Source organism: Salvelinus alpinus, chromosome 16, assembly GCF_045679555.1.
Source record: "Salvelinus alpinus chromosome 16, SLU_Salpinus.1, whole genome shotgun sequence".
NCBI classification, from domain to species: domain Eukaryota; kingdom Metazoa; phylum Chordata; class Actinopteri; order Salmoniformes; family Salmonidae; genus Salvelinus; species Salvelinus alpinus.
Window position 1 is genome coordinate 54,204,255 of NC_092101.1, and position 19,430 is coordinate 54,223,684.

The 19,430-nt window shown below is 43.1% G+C and overlaps 1 protein-coding gene across 1 annotated transcript in view; it reads left to right on the top strand.

Moving 5' to 3' along the window:
- Positions 1-18,179, top strand: part of LOC139541685 (sodium/potassium-transporting ATPase subunit beta-233-like) — a 35,356-nt gene extending 17,177 nt beyond the window's left edge. The window contains exons 3-6 of the mRNA XM_071346618.1: positions 1,843-1,998; positions 6,410-6,600; positions 13,521-13,604; positions 13,890-18,179. Of these exons, the coding sequence (XP_071202719.1) occupies positions 1,843-1,998; positions 6,410-6,600; positions 13,521-13,604; positions 13,890-14,150 (692 nt within the window). The 3' untranslated portion in view covers positions 14,151-18,179. The remainder of the gene's footprint in view (positions 1-1,842; positions 1,999-6,409; positions 6,601-13,520; positions 13,605-13,889) is intronic.
- The last annotated feature ends 1,251 nt before the right edge of the window (positions 18,180-19,430 follow it).

Here is a 19,430-nt window from a genome sequence, read left to right on the forward strand (position 1 = left end):
CAAAGAGGCACTGAGTTTGAAGGTAGGCCTTGAAATACATCCACAGGTACACCTCCAATTGACTCAAATGATGTCAATTAGCCTATCAGAAGCTTCTAAAGCCATGACATAATTTTCTGGAATTTTCCAAGCTGTTTAAAGGCACATTCAACGTATATGTAAACTTCTGACCCACTGGAATTGTGATACACTGAATTATAAGTGAAATAATCTGTCTGTAAACAATTGTTGTAAAAATGACTTGTGTCATGCACAAAGTAGATGTCCTAACCGACTTGCCAAAACTATAGTTTGTTGACAAGAAATGTGTGGAGTGGTTGAAAAACGAGTTTTAATGACTCCAACATAAGTGTATGTAAACTTCAACTGTATGTATAAAAATACCCTAAAATAAAAGATGACATTTTGTACTGTCGCTTCAGATATTTTTTTAATCTCAAATCCAAAATGCTGGAGTATAGAGCCAAATGAAAAGTTTTAGCGTCACTGTCCAAATAAATACATAGTATGACCCAATTTATACCCTCTCCACCTGGTAGTACTTCCTCTATAGCCCTATTTAATACCCTTTCTACCTGGCAGTACTTCCTCTATCTTCCTCTATAGCCCTATTTAATACCCTTTCCACCTGGCAGTACTTCTTCTATAGCCCTATTTAGTACCCTTTTCACCTGGCAGTACTTCCTCTATAGCCCTATTTAGTACCCTTTCCACCTGGCAGTACTTCCTCTATAGCCCTATTTAATACCCTCTCCACCTGGTAGTACTTCCTCTATAGCCCTATTTAGTACCCTTTCCACCTGGCAGTACTTCCTCTATAGCCCTATTTAATACCCTCTCCACCTGGTAGTACTTCCTCTATAGCCCTATTTAATACCCTCTCTACCTGGTAGTACTTCCTCTATAGCCCTATTTAATACCCTTTCCACCTGGTAGTACTTCCTCTATAGCCCTATTTAATACCCTCTCTACCTGGTAGTACTTCCTCTATAGCCCTATTTAATACCCTCTCCACCTGGTAGTACTTCCTCTATAGCCCTATTTAATACCCTCTCCACCTACAGGTCTATCATCCATACTAACCCAGTGTGTTGTCTACCATCCATACTAACCCAGTGTGTTGTCTACCTACAGGTCTAACCCAGTGTGTTGTCTACCTACAGGTCTAACCCAGTGTGTTGTCTACCTACAGGTCTAACCCAGTGTGTTGTCTACCATCCATACTAACCCAGTGTGTTGTCTACCTACAGGTCTAACCCAGTGTGTTGTCTACCATCCATACTAACCCAGTGTGTTGTCTACCTACAGGTCTAACCCAGTGTGTTGTCTACCTACAGGTCTAACCCAGTGTGTTGTCTACCTACAGGTCTAACCCAGTGTGTTGTCTACCATCCATACTAACCCAGTGTGTTGTCTACCATCCATACTAACCCAGTGTGTTGTCTACCATCCATACTAACCCAGTGTGTTGTCTAGCATCCATACTAACCCAGTGTGTTGTTTACCATCCATACTAACCCAGTGTGTTGTCTACCTACAGGTTTATCATCCATACTAACACAGTGTGTTGTCTACCTACAGGTCTAACCCAGTGTGTTGTCTACCTACAGGTCTAACCCAGTGTGTTGTCTACCATCCATACTAACCCAGTGTGTTGTCTACCTACAGGTCTAACCCAGTGTGTTGTCTACCTACAGGTCTAACCCAGTGTGTTGTCTACCTACAGGTCTAACCCAGTGTGTTGTCTACCTACAGGTCTAACCCAGTGTGTTGTCTACCTACAGGTCTAACCCAGTGTGTTGTCTACCTACAGGTCTAACCCAGTGTGTTGTCTACCTACAGGTTTATCCCACACCCCACGCTCTGAAAAATTTGAGATCTCTTACAATGTCAACGATGTGGAGACGTATCTGAAGTACACCGAGAGCATCAAGGAGTTCCTGGAGATGTACGATGATGAGAGGCAGACCGACCAGATGAAGTACGAAAACTGTGGAGGCAAGTACAGACTAGTAGACACTAGTACAGACTAGTACAGACTAGTACAAACTAGTACAGACTAGTAGACACTAGGACAGACTAGTAGACACTAGTACAGACTAGAGGTCGACCGATTATGATTTTTCAATACCGATACCGATTATTGGAGGACCAAAAAAAGACGATACCAATTAATCGGCCAATTTATTTAAAAAAAAAAAATATATATATATATATATATATATCATACACACACACACATTTTTGTAAAAATCTCAATTGCAACAATACTGAATGAACAATGAACACTTTTATTTTAACTTAATATAATACATAAATACACACACGCACACAGCTCTGAAGTGACAATGATACTGAAGAGTCTGCTTAGGAGACAAATACTCTCAACTGTTTGAATAAAAATAGAGTTTAAGTTACCTGTGATGAATGTTGAAAACAAAAACTTTAATTTCTATATGCAGGAAATCCTATTTTAATAATGGGCATGGTAAGAATTGACAACCAAAGTGCGAGTCATAATTCCCATGACACCTAGCAAAATCTGAAAAGCGGTTCCTTCATTTATTCCATAGGATATTTTTAGATTCAATTAAAATAAGGTCTGTGTTTCGTGTAGGCTTACATCACCGTGCCAATTTTATAACTGTGTAGATATCCATAGGACAAGGTAACTCTGATCAATATTGGCTAAATATAAGCGAAGATAAAAAAAATTGTAGAGGGGATTTATGAAAATATGTTGACAAACGTTACCTTATCCTAGTGAGATTTACACGGGTATCAAAACGTCGAGGCGGTTTAAGCCTGCACGAAACACAGACCTTATTTGAAGTAGATCAAGACATTCTCTATGGAAGACATGAACGGTAAAATAACGAAGGAACCCCTTTCAAATTCATCCGCAAGTTATTACAGGAATTATAACGCGTCGACTATTTCTCTCTAAACCATATACCTTTGACTAATCCGGAAACTATCACCTCGAAAACAAAACGTTTATTCCGTTCCGTATTTTATCTAACAGGTGGCATCCATGAGTCTAAATATTCCTGTTACATTGCACAACCTTCAATGTTGTCATAATTACGTAAAGTTCTGGCAAATTAGTTCGCAAAGAGCCAGGCGGCCCAAACTGTTTAATATACCCTGACTCTGCGTGCAATGAACGCAAGAGAAATGACACAATTTCACCTGGTTAATATTGCCTGCTAACCTGGATTTCTTTTAGCTAAATATGCAGGTTTAAAAATATATACTTGTGTATTGATTTTAAGAAAGGCATTGATGTTTATGGTTAAGTACACATTGGAGCAATGACAGTCATTGATTGATTGTTTTTTATAAGATAAGTTTAATGCTAGCTAGCAACTTACCTTAGCTTACTGCATTCGCTAACAGGCAGGCTCCTCGTGGAGTGCAATGTAATCAATGCAAGATTGGATCCCCGAGCTGACAAGGTTAAAAGTCTGTCGTTCTGCCTCGTTTAGGGGGTTCCTAGGCCGTCATTGAAAATAAGAATGTGTTCTTAACTGACTTGCCTAGTTAAATAAAGATTAAATAAAGGTGTAAAAAAAAAAAAAAAAACGGCAAATCAGCGCCCAAAAATACCGATTTCCGATTGTTATGAAAACTTGAAATCGGCCAATTAATCGGTCGACCTCTAGTACAGACTAGTAGACACTAGTACAGACTAGTACAGACTAGTAGAAACTAGTACAGACTAGTAGACACAAGTACAGACTAGTAGAAACTAGTACAGACTAGTACAGACTAGTAAAGACTAGTAGACACAAGTACAGACTAGTAAAGACTAGTAGACACAAGTACAGACTAGTACAGACTAGTAGAAACTAGTAGACACTAGTACAGACTAGTAGACACTAGTACAGACTAGTATACACTAGCACAGACTAGTAGAAACTAGTACAGACTAGTATACACTAGTACAGACTAGTAGAAACTAGTACAGACTAGTAGACACTAATACAGACTAGTAGAAACTAGTACAGACTAGTAGAAACTAGTACACACTAGTACAAACTAGTACAGACTAGTAGAAACTAGTACACACTAGTACAAACTAGTACAGACTAGTACAGACTAGTAGAAACTAGTACAGACTAGTAGACACAAGTACAGACTAGTAGAAACTAGTACAGACTAGTACAGACTAGTAAAGACTAGTAGACACAAGTACAGACTAGTGTCTACTAGTAGAAACTAGTAGACACTAGTACAGACTAGTAGACACTAGTATATACTAGTAGACACTTGTACATACTAGTAGACGATAGTACAGACTAGTAGACACTAGTACAGACTAGTAGACACTAGTACAGACTAGTAGACGATAGTACAGACTAGTAGACACTAGTACAGACTAGTAGACACTAGTACAGACTAGTAGAAACTAGTACAGACTAGTAGACACTAGTACAGACTAGTATAAACTAGTACAGACTAGTAGAAACTAGTACAGACTAGTAGACACTAATACAGACTAGTAGAAACTAGTACAGACTAGTAGAAACTAGTACACACTAGTACAAACTAGTACAGACTAGTAGACACTAGTACAGACTAGTAGACACTAGTACAGACTAGTAGACACTATCCATATCTAGTCCCAAATGGCACTATATTCCCTTCATAGCACACTACTTTTATTTATTTAACCTTTATTTAACTAAGCAATTCAGTTAAGAACAATTTCTTGTTTTACTATGACGGCCTACCCCAGGCCAAACCGTCCCCAAACCCGGACGACGCTGGGCCAATTACGCACCGCCCCATGGGACTCCCGATCACGGCCGGCAGTGATACAGCCCGGGATCGAACCAGGGTCTGTAGTGACACATCTAGCACTGAGATGTGGTGACTTAGACCGCTGAGCCACTCGGGAGCCTTTTGACCAGGGCACCGAATAGGGAATAGGGTGCCTTCTGGGATGCAAGTCTGGAACAGTACTGAATGAATATGCATGGCTTCATCAATATGCAATATCATGTCAGATTGATCATTGGCTGATTGATTGAATTTATGTTGGGTGTTTAATATTGTTTCAACGTCTGGTACATTGGGGTTATTGTAAACTGTTGTCGTGTAGGTTACTTTATGAAACCACGGACTACTTCTGTGCATTTATACTGTTTTAATATAAAATCATGAAAGGCATTTACAGAACACACACGCTGGCTTAAACATTTCTAGGTACCCTGTTTAGCTATGCTGTGTCTGGTGTATTAATGTACCCTGGTAGGGGTTAGTCATGCTGTGTGTGGTGTATTAATGTACCCTGTTAGGGGTTAGTCATGCTGTGTCTGGTGTATTAATGTACCCTGGTAGGGTTTAGTCATGCTGTGTCTGGTGTATTAATGTACCCTGGTAGGGGTTAGTCATGCTGTGTCTGGTGTATTAATGTACCCTGGTAGGGGTTAGTCATGCTGTGTCTGGTGTATTAATGTACCCTGGTAGGGGTTAGTCATGCTGTGTCTGGTGTATTAATGTACCCTGGTAGGGGTTTAGTCATGCTGTGTCTGGTGTATTAATGTACCCTGGTAGGGGTTAGTCATGCTGTGTCTGGTGTATTAATGTACCCTGGTAGGGGTTAGTCATGCTGTGTCTGGTGTATTAATGTACCCTGGTAGGGGTTTAGTCATGCTGTGTCTGGTGTATTAATGTACCCTGGTAGGGGTTAGTCATGCTGTGTCTGGTGTATTAATGTACCCTGGTAGGGGTTAGTCATGCTGTGTCTGGTGTATTAATGTACCCTGGTAGGGGTTAGTCATGCTGTGTCTGGTGTATTAATGTACCGTGTTAGGGGTTAGTCATGCTGTGTCTGGTGTATTAATGTACCCTGGTAGGGGTTAGTCATGCTGTGTCTGGTGTATTAATGTACCCTGGTAGGGGTTAGTCATGCTGTGTCTGGTGTATTAATGTACCCTGGTAGGGTTTAGTCATGCTGTGTCTGGTGTATTAATGTACCCTGGTAGGGGTTAGTCATGCTGTGTCTGGTGTATTAATGTACCCTGGTAGGGGTTAGTCATGCTGTGTCTGGTGTATTAATGTACCCTGGTAGGGGTTAGTCATGCTGTGTCTGGTGTATTAATGTACCCTGGTAGGGGTTAGTCATGCTGTGTCTGGTGTATTAATGTACCCTGGTAGGGGTTAGTCATGCTGTGTCTGGTGTATTAATGTACCCTGGTAGGGGTTAGTCATGCTGTGTCTGGTGTATTAATGTACCCTGGTAGGGGTTAGTCATGCTGTGTCTGGTGTATTAATGTACCCTGGTAGGGGTTAGTCATATTGTGTGGTGTATTAATGTACCCTGGTAGGGTTTAGTCATGCTGTGTCTGGTCTATATTGTCTGCTCAGGTGACTGATCTAATAGGTGTCTCTGTGCTTGCAGAATTACCTGGATCGTACATTGACCGTGGTGAGCTGGAGAGTGACGCAGGAGCGAGGAAGGCCTGCAGGTTCAAGCGGACCTGGCTGGGACCCTGTGCCGGTCTGGGTGGTCACGACGAAAGCTTTGGCTTCAAGGATGGGAAACCCTGCCTGATCGCCAAGCTCAACAGGATCGTCAACTTCAGACCAAGGGTATGTAATCTAATCTAGTTTTATAGCATTGATTAGCTAACTCTCAAAATGTATTTATTTATTTTAGGTTTCTTAAACTAACATGTGTTATACGCAATTCAGTTTTTTTGCTGCAATGTATAGCCAACCATCCTGTGATCTTAAGGTATCTTATGTGCTAGAACATGTTTTCAAGACCCCCCAGCAGTGGCGGTTGTATGAGCTTGTATGGCTCCCTGGCAAAAAAAAGACAAGATGGCTCCCTGGCAAAAAAAGAAAAGATGGCTCCCTGGCAAAAAAAGACAAGATGGCTCCCTGGCAAAAAAAAGACAAGATGGCTCCCTGGCAAAAAAAGAAAAGATGGCTCCCTGGCAAAAAAAGACAAGATGGCTCCCTGGCAAAAAAAGACAAGATGGCTCCCTGGCAAAAAAAAGACAAGATGGCTCCCTGGCAAAAAAATAAAAGATGGCTCCCTGGCCAAAAAAGACAAGATGGCTCCCTGGCAAAAAAATAAAAGATGGCTCCCTGGCAAAAAAAGACAAGATGGCTCCCTGGCAAAAAAGGACAAGATGGCTCCCTGGCAAAAAAAGACAAGATGGCTCCCTGGCAAAAAAAGAAAAGATGGCTCCCTGGCAAAAAAAGACAAGATGGCTCCCTGGCAAAAAAGGACAAGATGGCTTCCTGGCAAAAAAAGACAAGATGGCTCCCTGGCAAAAAAAGAAAAGATGGCTCCCTGGCAAAAAAGGACAAGATGGCTTCCTGGCAAAAAAAGACAAGATGGCTCCCTGGCAAAAAAAGACAAGATGGCTCCCTGGCAAAAAAAGACAAGATGGCTCCCTGGCAAAAAAATAAAAGATGGCTCCCTGGCAAAAAAAGACAAGATGGCTCCCTGGCAAAAAAAGACAAGATGGCTCCCTGGCAAAAAAAGACAAGATGGCTCCCTGGCAAAAAAAGAAAAGATGGCTCCCTGGCAAAAAAAGACAAGATGGCTTCCTGGCAAAAAAAGACAAGATGGCTTCCTGGCAAAAAAAGACAAGATGGCTCCCTGGCAAAAAAAGAAAAGCTCCGTTCTGCACTAACTGTCATTTTTATTCAGACATTTGGAACAACACAAATAAATAATCCTAACATTTAAAACTATATAAATATAAAACTATATACACTACCGGTCAACAGGTTTACAACACCTTCTCATTCCAGGGCTTTTTATTTTCGACATTGTAGAATAATAGTGAAGACATCAAAAACTATGAAATAACACATATGGAATCATGTAGATTTGTTAAACAAATCAAAAAATAATTTAAGTGAATCTAATTATTACACTATTATAACAACAAATACACAAATAATACTAAATTGCACAAATCCTATATCACACAAATACACAAATAGAATAACACATTTATAAAGAAGAAAACCTGATTATTACACTATTGGTCTTCAAACAAGAAACACACAAACTAAATTGCACAACTGCCATCTAAACCCTGACCTGTCTTACCTTCCTTGATGCATAGTCATCAATTACATCATCATAAGAAATCTGCCCAGCAATTACATGGTTAATACTGATGACAGCAAGGCTACTAAGGCGTTCTTGTGACATGGTGGACCTCAGGTAGGATGTGATGAGCTTCAGCTTTTGAAAAGCTCCTCTCTGCTTCAGCTACGGTCACTGGAAGATGAGGACAAATTCTGAGAGCAGTCCACAAATTTGGGATACGTTTCTGAGATCTCCCTTTACGTGTATAAATATCAGCAGCTCAAGCAGGGTCATGGTCTTCGAATGGCAAGTCAGACAAGTTCTTCCGTTCCTGTGCAAGTTCTCTGCCATCCAAGTCTGAGTGTTCTTTATAGTGCAGTGTCATAGTAAGGGGCCTCACATTGTTCTGTCAGCTCCTCATTGTAGAGACTTTGGAAGGTAGACAGCACTTCAAACTTCCCTCCCACATTTTCCCTTGTGGAACATCTTTCCTGAAGGACTGAGGTTGATGTCCACCTCCAGCTTCTTCAGATCATCACTCAAAAGGCTCATCAAACGATTCGTATGAAAAGTGCCGCTTTGTGGACCTCAGCCTTTTGTGTTGTAGAACGGCCTCTACGTTCATCCCCTCGCAAATATCCTTGGCTGACGTTTGTGCAGTCATAAAGCCCGTTGCCCTGTAGTTGCTGAGACTTCTCCCTGTCTTTCTGAGAAGACTGACTGTAACATCCACGTGCATGCTGGGAGACGGCATCAGCTTGCTCACATGTTGGATGTGGCTCTAGATGTCATACCACACCACTGTACAGATGCTGAAACGGTATGATCCCACCTTGTCTCAGTCCACATCTTCAAAGTGATGTCCACATGTTTTTTCAGGATGACCCATCGCTGTGTGCAGGCTGAGAACAAGGTGTACAGTTTGTGTAAGATGCCAAAGTAACCTGTGGCATCGACAGAACCTTGAGCAGCATCAGTCACAACCAGGTTCAATGTGTGAGCTCCACATGGCACCAATAGAGCTCTTGGATTCATTTCCAGGAGTCTGGCTTGGACATCTTTGTTTTTGCCTCTCATGTTTGCCCCATTATCATAAGACTGTCCTCTGCAGTCCTCAAAAGGAATTTTTAGCTCCTCTAATCTTTTGAGAATCAGGAATGCCGATTCCACTATGTCGGCCCGTGGACTCCTCTGCCTCCAAAAACCCCATAAAAGGTTCCTCCTTCAGTGACACAATTCTAATCACAACTGAAAACTGTTCAGTGTGGCTGACATCTACATTACCCATCCCCCAACACTGTCAAACAGGAGTCAAGACTACATTACCCATCCCCCAACACTGTCAAACAGGAGTCAAGACTACATTCCCCATCCCCCAACACTGTCAAACAGGAGTCAAGACTACATTACCCATCCCCCAACACTGTCAACCAAGAGTCAAGACTACATTACCCATCCCCCAACACTGTCAAACAGGAGTCAAGACTATATTACCCATCCCCCAACACTGTCAAACAGGAGTCAAGACTATATTACCCATCCCCCAACACTGTCAACCAAGAGTCAAGACTACATTACCCATCCCCCAAACACTGTCAAACAGGAGTCAAGACTACATTACCCATCCCCCAACACTGTCAACCAAGAGTCAAGACTACATTACCCATCCCCCAACACTGTCAAACAGGAGTCAAGACTACATTACCCATCCCCCAACACTGTCAACCAAGAGTCAAGACTACATTACCCATCCCCCAACACTGTCAAACAGGAGTCAAGACTACATTACCCATCCCCCAACCCTGTCAACCAAGAGTCAAGACTACATTACCCATCCCCCAACACTGTCAACCAAGAGGCAAGACTACATTACCCATCCCCCAACACTGTCAACCAAGAGTCAAGACTACATTACCCATCCCCCCAACGCTGTCAACCAAGAGTCAATACTACATTACCCATCCCCCAACATTGTCAACCAAGAGTCAAGACTACATTACCCATCCCCCAACACTGTCAACCAAGAGTCAAGACTACATTACCCATCCCCCAACACTGTCAACCAAGAGTCAAGACTACATTACCCATCCCCCCAACACTGTCAACCAGGAGTCAAGACTAAACCAATTCACCTTGGTGGTGTGCAGACAGCTTTTATATTATTCTTAACGATTTCAAACAAACCAGAAAAAAATGCAATAATATGTCTGTGTATATAAACTTCTGACTGTATATTTTCACAGTATTATGAATGAATTGTGGTTTATTTGGTAGCATTTCGTAGTGTGACTGATTTGACTAATTGCATTAGTACTGTACAAAGTTAGGCGGCCCATGTCGCCCATACCTACATTTCGCCACTGCCCTCCAGACCTGAAACATAGCCTGTATTCAAGACCCTCCAGACCTGAAACATAGCCTGTATTCAAGACCCTCCAGACCTGAAACATAGCCTGTATTCATGACCATCCAGACCTGAAACATAGGCTGTATTCACGACCCTCCAGACCTGAAACATAGTCTGTATTCACGACCCTCCAGACCTGAAACATAGTCTGTATTCAAGGCCCTCCAGACCTGAAACATAGCCTGTATTCACAACCCTCCAGACCTGAAACATAGCCTGTATTCACGGCCCTCCAGACCTGAAACATAGCCTGTATTCACGACCCTCCAGACCTGAGAGGTAGCCTTTATTCACGACCCTCAAGACCTGAAACATAGCCTGTATTCACGGCCGTCCAGACCTGAAACATAGCCTGTATTCACGACCCTCCAGACCTGAGAGGTAGCCTGTATTCACGGCCCTCCAGACCTGAAACATAGCCTGTATTCACGACCCTCCAGACCTGAAACATAGCCTGTATTCACGACCCTCCAGACCTGAGAGGTAGCCTGTATTCACGACCCTCCAGACCTGAGAGGTAGCCTGTATTCACGACCCTCCAGACGTGAGAGGTAGCCTGTATTCACGACCCTCCAGACCTGAAACATAGCCTGTATTCACGACCCTCCAGACCTGAGAGGTAGCCTGTATTCACGACCCTCCAGAACTGAAACATAGCCTGTATTCACGACCCTCCAGACCTGAAACATAGCCTATATTCACGACCCTCCAGACCTGAAACATAGCCTGTATTCACGACCCTCCAGACCTGAAACATAGCCTGTATTCACGACCCTCCAGACCTGAAACATAGCCTGTATTCACGGCCCTCCAGACCTGAGAGGTAGCCTGTATTCACGACCCTCCAGACCTGAAACATAGCCTGTATTCACGGCCCTCCAGACCTGAGAGGTAGCCTGTATTCACGACCCTCCAGACCTGAAACATAGCCTGTATTCACGGCCCTCCAGACCTGAGAGGTAGCCTGTATTCACGACCCTCCAGACCTGAAACATAGTCAGTATTCACGACCCTCCAGACCTGAAACTGAAACATAGCCTGTATTCACGACCCTCCAGACCTGAGAGGTAGCCTGTATTCACGACCCTCCAGAACTGAAACATAGCCTGTATTCACGACCCTCCAGACCTGAAACATAGCCTATATTCACGACCCTCCAGACCTGAAACATAGCCTGTATTCACGACCCTCCAGACCTGAAACATAGTCTGTATTCACGACCCTCCAGACCTGAAACATAGCCTGTATTCACGGCCCTCCAGACCTGAGAGGTAGCCTGTATTCACGACCCTCCAGACCTGAAACATAGCCTGTATTCACGGCCCTCCAGACCTGAGAGGTAGCCTGTATTCACGACCCTCCAGACCTGAAACATAGTCAGTATTCACGACCCTCCAGACCTGAAACATAGCCTGTATTCACGACCCTCCAGACCTGAAACATAGCCTGTATTCACGACCCTCCAGACCTGAGAGGTAGCCTGTATTCACGACCCTCCAGACCTGAGAGGTAGCCTGTATTCACGACCCTCCAGACCTGAAACATAGCCTGTATTCACGACCCTCCAGACCTGAAACATAGCCTGTATTCACGACCCTCCAGACCTGAGAGGTAGCCTGTATTCACGACCCTCCAGACCTGAAACATAGCCTGTATTCACGACCCTCCAGACCTGAGAGGTAGCCTGTATTCACGACCCTCCAGACCTGAGAGGTAGCCTGTATTCACGACCCTCCAGACCTGAAACATAGCCTGTATTCACGACCCTCCAGACCTGAGAGGTAGCCTGTATTCACGACCCTCCAGACCTGAAACATAGCCTGTATTCACGACCCTCCAGACCTGAAACATAGCCTGTATTCACGACCCTCCAGACCTGAAACATAGCCTGTATTCACGACCCTCCAGACCTGAGAGGTAGCCTGTATTCACGACCCTCCAGACCTGAAACATAGCCTGTATTCACGACCCTCCAGACCTGAAACATAGCCTGTATTCACGACCCTCCAGACCTGAGAGGTAGCCTGTATTCACGACCCTCCAGACCTGAAACATAGCCTGTATTCACGACCCTCCAGACCTGAGAGGTAGCCTGTATTTACGACCCTCCAGACCTGAGAGGTAGCCTGTATTCACGACCCTCCAGACCTGAGAGGTAGCCTGTATTCACGACCCTCCAGACCTGAGAGGTAGTGGGAATATATTAAAGTGAAGGAGCAGTTTCTCTGGGATTCTACCTGTAGTTTTGTGTGTGATGTTACCACTTCACAGAAACAGTTTCAGGATGAAAAAGTGATAATGACAACAACAAGATAATGCTTATTGGTCTGTCCGGGTTAGGTTAATATGGTAATGCTGATTGGTCTGTCTGGGTTAGGTTAAGGTGATAATGCTGATTGGTCTGTCTGGGTTAGGTTAAGGTGGTAATGCTGATTGGTCTGTCTGGGTTAGGTTAAGGTGATAATGCTGATTGGTCTGTCTGGGTTAGGTTAAGGTGATAATGCTGATTGGTCTGTCTGGGTTAGGTTAAGGTGATAATGCTGTTGGTCTGTCTGGGTTAGGTGATAATGCTGATTGGTCTGTCTGGGTTAGGTGATAATGCTGTTTGGTCTGTCTGGGTTAGGTTAATATGGTAATGCTGATTGGTCTGTCTGGGTTAGGTGATAATGCTGATTGGTCTGTCTGGGTTAGGTTAATATGATAATGCTTATTGGTCTGTCTGGGTTAGGTTAATATGGTAATGCTGATTGGTCTGTCTGGGTTAGGTTACGGTGATAATGCTGATTGGTCAGTCTGGGTTAGGTTAAGGTGATAATGCTGATTGGTCAGTCTGGGTTAGGTTAAGGTGGTAATGCTGATTGGTCTGTCTGGGTTACGTTACGGTGATAATGCTGATTGGTCTGTCTGGGTTAGGTTAAGGTGATAATGCTGATTGGTCTGTCTGGGTTAAGGTGATAATGCTGATTGGTCCGTCTGGGTTAGGTGATCATGCTGATTGGTCTGTCTGGGTTAAGGTGATAATGCTGATTGGTCTGGGTTTTGTTTCAGCCTCCAACCAACAACGCCTCCGTCCCTGAAGCCGGCCACATCAGAGTCCAGGCCAACGTCATGCCCATCCACTGTCAGAACAAGGTACGCCACACATGGCACCATGAAGCATATCATAAACATATAAAGTATAACTGCATCCAAAATTGCACCCTAGTCCCTATATAGTGCACTACTTTTGACCAGGGTCAATAGGGCTCTGGTGAAAAGTAGTGCACTATATAGGGTTCCATTTCTGATGCAGCCGTACCATGAAGCTGTCGTCATCTGGCAAGCTGTCAGGGAGAAATGCTCTGCTCGGTCTCTGTATGTGGTTTTTACCTTCGGGAAAGCCCATTAACTGTGATGCCATCCTGTCGTTCTCTACAGAGAGAGGAGGATGCTAGCAAGATTGGTGAGATCAAGTACTATGGCATGGGCATGGGGTTCCCCCTCCAGTACTACCCCTACTATGGCAAGCTGCTGCAGCCCCAGTACCTGCAACCTCTGGTGGCCATTCAGTTTACCAACCTCACCTTCAACGAGGAGCTGCGTCTCGAGTGCAAAGTGTACGGAGCGAACATTGACTACAGCGAGAAAGATCGCTACCAAGGACGCTTTGACGTTAAGTTCACTATCGCCAATTCATGACCTCAGCTATGAAAATAGCACTTTTCTCTGCCCCTATTTCAAAACAAGTTGATTTAGAGAAATAAAGAAAAATAGTTCAATTAAAACACGACTAGTCTTGGAACAAACTTTCATAATATACGGGACCTACAGTTAATCTGTGTGCTTTAAACTGGCTTCCTGCATAATGTCTAGGGTTAGAATGTACATTACACCGGCTTCCTGCATAATGTCTAGTGTTAGAATGTACATTACACCGGCTTCCTGCATAATGTCTAGGGTTAGAATGTACATTACACCGGCTTCCTGCATAATGTCTAGGGTTAGAATGTACATTACACCGGCTTCCTGCATAATGTCTTGGGTTAGAATGTACATTACACCGGCTTCCTGCATAATGTCTAGGGTTAGAAGGTACATTACACCAGCTTCCTGCATAATGTCTAGGGTTAGAATGTACATTACACCGGCTTCCTGCATAATGTCTTGGGTTAGAATGTACATTACACCGGCTTCCTGCATAATGTCTTGGGTTAGAATGTACATTACACCGGCTTCCTGCATAATGTCTAGGGTTAGAAGGTACATTACACCGGCTTCCTGCATAAGAATGTACATTACACCGGCTTCCTGCATAATGTCTAGGGTTAGAATGTACATTACACCGGCTTCCTGCATAATGTCTAGGGTTAGAATGTACATTACACCGGCTTCCTGCATAATGTCTAGGGTTAGAATGTACATTACACCGGCTTCCTGCATAATGTCTTGGGTTAGAATGTACATTACACCGGCTTCCTGCATAATGTCTAGGGTTAGAAGGTACATTACACCAGCTTCCTGCATAATGTCTAGGGTTAGAATGTACATTACACCGGCTTCCTGCATAATGTCTAGGGTTAGAATGTACATTACACCGGCTTCCTGCATAATGTCTTGGGTTAGAATGTACATTACACCGGCTTCCTGCATAATGTCTAGGGTTAGAAGGTACATTACACCAGCTTCCTGCATAATGTCTAGGGTTAGAATGTACATTACACCGGCTTCCTGCATAATGTCTAGGGTTAGAAGGTACATTACACCGGCTTCCTGCATAATGTCTAGGGTTAGAATGTACATTACACCGGCTTCCTGCATAATGTCTAGGGTTAGAAGGTACATTACACCAGCTTCCTGCATAATGTCTAGGGTTAGAATGTACATTACACCGGCTTCCTGCATAATGTCTAGGGTTAGAATGTACATTACACCGGCTTCCTGCATAATGTCTAGGGTTAGAATGTACATTACACCGGCTTCCTGCATAATGTCTAGGGTTAGAATGTACATTACACCGGCTTCCTGCATAATGTCTAGGGTTAGAAGGTACATTACACCAGCTTCCTGCATAATGTCTAGGGTTAGAATGTACATTACACCGGCTTCCTGCATAATGTCTAGGGTTAGAAGGTACATTACACCGGCTTCCTGCATAAGAATGTACATTACACCGGCTTCCTGCATAATGTCTAGGGTTAGAATGTACATTACACCGGCTTCCTGCATAATGTCTAGGGTTAGAATGTACATTACACCGGCTTTCTGCATAATGTCTAGGGTTAGAATGTACATTACACCGGCTTCCTGCATAATGTCTAGGGTTAGAATGTACATTACACCTGCTTCCTGCATAATGTCTAGGGTTAGAATGTACATTACACCGGCTTTCTGCATAATGTCTAGGGTTAGAATGTACATTACACCGGCTTCCTGCATAATGTCTAGGGTTAGAATGTACATTACACCGGCTTTTCTGCCTAATGTCTATAGTTGGAATGTAAATTACAGGAAGAGTAACAATAGCAACATATTTATTCTACTGTAAATGAGAAGTCCTTGAGCCATGGGACATTCATCTTTTACTGTAAATAACAATTCCACTACTGATATTGTAGCAAGCAGTGTTTCTGTCTGTCCGCTAAGTATTCTGCCTAATGTGCTTTCTATATATTTTTGGAGTGTCCAGTACAGTAGTGGCATACAGTGGTCCTTTCCAAGCCATGTTGTAATTTCTCTTGTCTATTGTCAGTAAGCTTTAGTGGTCCAAGGTGTGTGTGTCTTAGTGTTTGTGTTTATGTGTTAAGTGTGTTAGTTTATTAAATGTGAGTGTGTGGATGTGTGTTAATGTACTCTTACTAAATGAAATTACTGGCATGGTACGCTCTGATCTCTCTAGGTCTGAGTGATCTCTCTCTAGGTCTGTGTGTGACTTATCTCTCTAGGTCTGTGTGTGACTTATCTCTCTCTAGGTCTGTGTGTGACTGATCTCTCTCTAGGTCTGTGTGTGACTTATCTCTCTCTAGGTCTGAGTGATCTCTCTCTAGGTCTGTGTGTGACTTATCTCTCTCTAGGTCTGTGTGTGACTTATCTCTCTCTAGGTCTGAGTGATCTTTCTCTAGGTCTGTGTGTGACTTATCTCTCTCTAGGTCTGTGTGTGACTTATCTCTCTCTAGGTCTGTGTGTGACTTATCTCTCTCTAGGTCTGTGTGTGACTGATCTCTCTCTAGGTCTGTGTGATCTCTCTCTAGGTCTGTGTGATCTCTCTCTAAGTCTGTGTGATCTCTCTCTAAGTCTGTGTGATCTCTCTAGGTCTGTGTGATCTCTCTCTAGGTCAGTGTGATCTCTCTCTAGGTCTGTGTGATCTCTCTCTAGGTCTGTGTGATCTCTCTCTAGGTCTATGTGATCTCTCTCTAAGTCTGTGTGATCTCTCTAGGTCTGTGTGATCTCTCTCTAGGTCTGTGTGATCTCTCTCTAGGTCTGTGTGATCTCTCTCTAGGTCTATGTGATCTCTCTCTAGGTCTGTCAGTAAATAGCTGCACTCCCTGGAATGCTTTACCTTCATTTATTTTTCAGTTGATTGGGAGAATCATTTTTGTTTGATGCTTCTCTTCTCTCTGTTTGATGCTTCTCCTTCCACCTCCTCCTCTTCTTCTCTCTGTTTGATGCTTCTCCTCCTCTTCTTCTCTCTGTTTGATGCTTCTCCTCCACTTCTTCTCTCTGTTTGATGCTTCTCCTCCTCTTCTTCTCTCTGTTTGATGCTTCTCCTCCTCTTCTTCTCTCTGTTTGATGCTTCTCCTTCCACCTCCTCCTCTTCTTCTCTCTGTTTGATGCTCCTTCCACCTCCCCCTCTTCTTCTCTCTGTTTGATGCTCCTTCCACCTCCTCCTCTTCTTCTCTCTGTTTGATGCTTCTCCTCCACCTCCTCCTCTTCTTCTCTCTGTTTGATGCTCCTTCCACCTCCACTTCTTCTCTCTGTTTGATGCTTCTCCTTCCACCTCCTCCTCTTCTTCTCTCTGTTTGATGCTTCTCCTTCCACCTCCTCCTCTTCTTCTCTCTGTTTGATGCTTCTCCTCCACCTCCTCCTATTCTTCTCTCTGTTTGATGGTTCTCCTCTTCTTCTCTGTTTGATGCTTCTCCTCTTCTCTCTGTTTGATGCTTCTCCTTCCACCTCCTCCTCTTCTTCTCTCTGTTTGATGCTCCTTCCACCTCCTCCTCTTCTTCTCTCTGTTTGATGCTTCTCTTCTTCTCTCTGTTTGATGCTTCTCCTCCTCTTCTTCTCTCTGTAGTCTAGAGCTAGCTGTGTTTTGTGTGTCCAGCAGCAGGCAGGGGAGACTAGCTTCCTTCCTCCTTCATGGAAACACTGACAGCAACTCAGTGCTTTTAAAAACAAACCATTTTGTTGTTGCTGGAGACATCACATGACGTGGTGTAACTTTCTAACAAATGTTTTAGTCATTTTCACGGTGGAAGAATTATATATTTATGCAGTTGTACATTTTTTATTTTTTTTTAGCAGGAAAAAGTCTAAATGTATGAATCCGATACCAAAGTCGCTGGTCAAAAAGTTAGAATATCAGAAACAATGCAGTACCCTGTGTAATAGGAGGTTTTGTTGGTGTAAAAGTGTTTATTCGTGTTTATCATCCGGACCATTGTCAGTAGTCCGTCTGCTCCTGTCATTTAATTAAATCTGGGTAAGACCTTAAAGACAAATAAATTGAGAAACGTATCCTGCAGTCAAATGTCTCTTATTTAAATTATTTCTCTTTTATACATACTATATACATACACTCATAGAAATGGAAAGTGCATATTTGTATTTGTGGTGTAAAAAAAGAAGAAAAAAAAGAGTTTATCCATCCTAAATCTGGAAGAAATATTGGACCTGTTGAAAGGGAAAATTAACATAGAATTAACTATGAAAAAGGCTTCTCAAATTCTAGTTTATATTTAATGTAGCTAACATATTACATTGATAGATAGATAGGAGTTGGACAGGTCTATAACAGAGGGAGTTGGACAGGTCTATAACAGAGGGAGTTGGACAGGTCTATAACAGTTAGACAGGTCTATAACAGAGGGAGTTGGACAGGTCTATAACAGTTAGACAGGTCTATAACAGAGGGAGTTAGACAGGTCTATAACAGTTAGACAGGTCTATAACAGAGGGAGTTAGACAGGTCTATAACAGAGGGAGTTAGACAGGTCTATAACAGAGGGAGTTAGACAGGTCTATAACAGAGGGAGTTAGACAGGTCTATAACAGTTAGACAGGTCTATAACAGAGGGAGTTAGACAGGTCTATAATAGTTAGACAGGTCTATAACAGAGGGAGTTAGACAGGTCTATAACAGAGGGAGTTAGACAGGTCTATAACAGAGGGAGTTAGACAGGTCTATAATAGTTAGACAGGTCTATAACAGAGGGAGTTAGACAGGTCTATAATAGTTAGACAGGTCTATAACAGAGGGAGTTAGACAGGTCTATAACAGAGGGAGTTAGACAGGTCTATAACAGAGGGAGTTAGACAGGTCTATAACAGAGGGAGTTAGACAGGTCTATAACAGAGGGAGTTAGACAGCTCTATAACAGAGGGAGTTAGACAGGTCTATAACAGTTAGACAGGTCTATAACAGAGGGAGTTAGACAGGTCTATAATAGTTAGACAGGTCTATAACAGAGGGAGTTAGACAGGTCTATAATAGTTAGACAGGTCTATAATAGTTAGACAGGTCTATAACAGAGGGAGTTAGACAGGTCTATAATAGTTAGACAGGTCTATAACAGAGGGAGTTAGACAGGTCTATAACAGAGGGAGTTAGACAGGTCTATAACAGAGGGAGTTAGACAGGTCTATAACAGTTAGACAGGTCTATAACAGAGGAAGTTAGACAGGTCTATAACAGAGGGAGTTAGACAGGTCTATAACAGTTAGACAGGTCTATAACAGAGGAAGTTAGACAGGTCTATAACAGAGGGA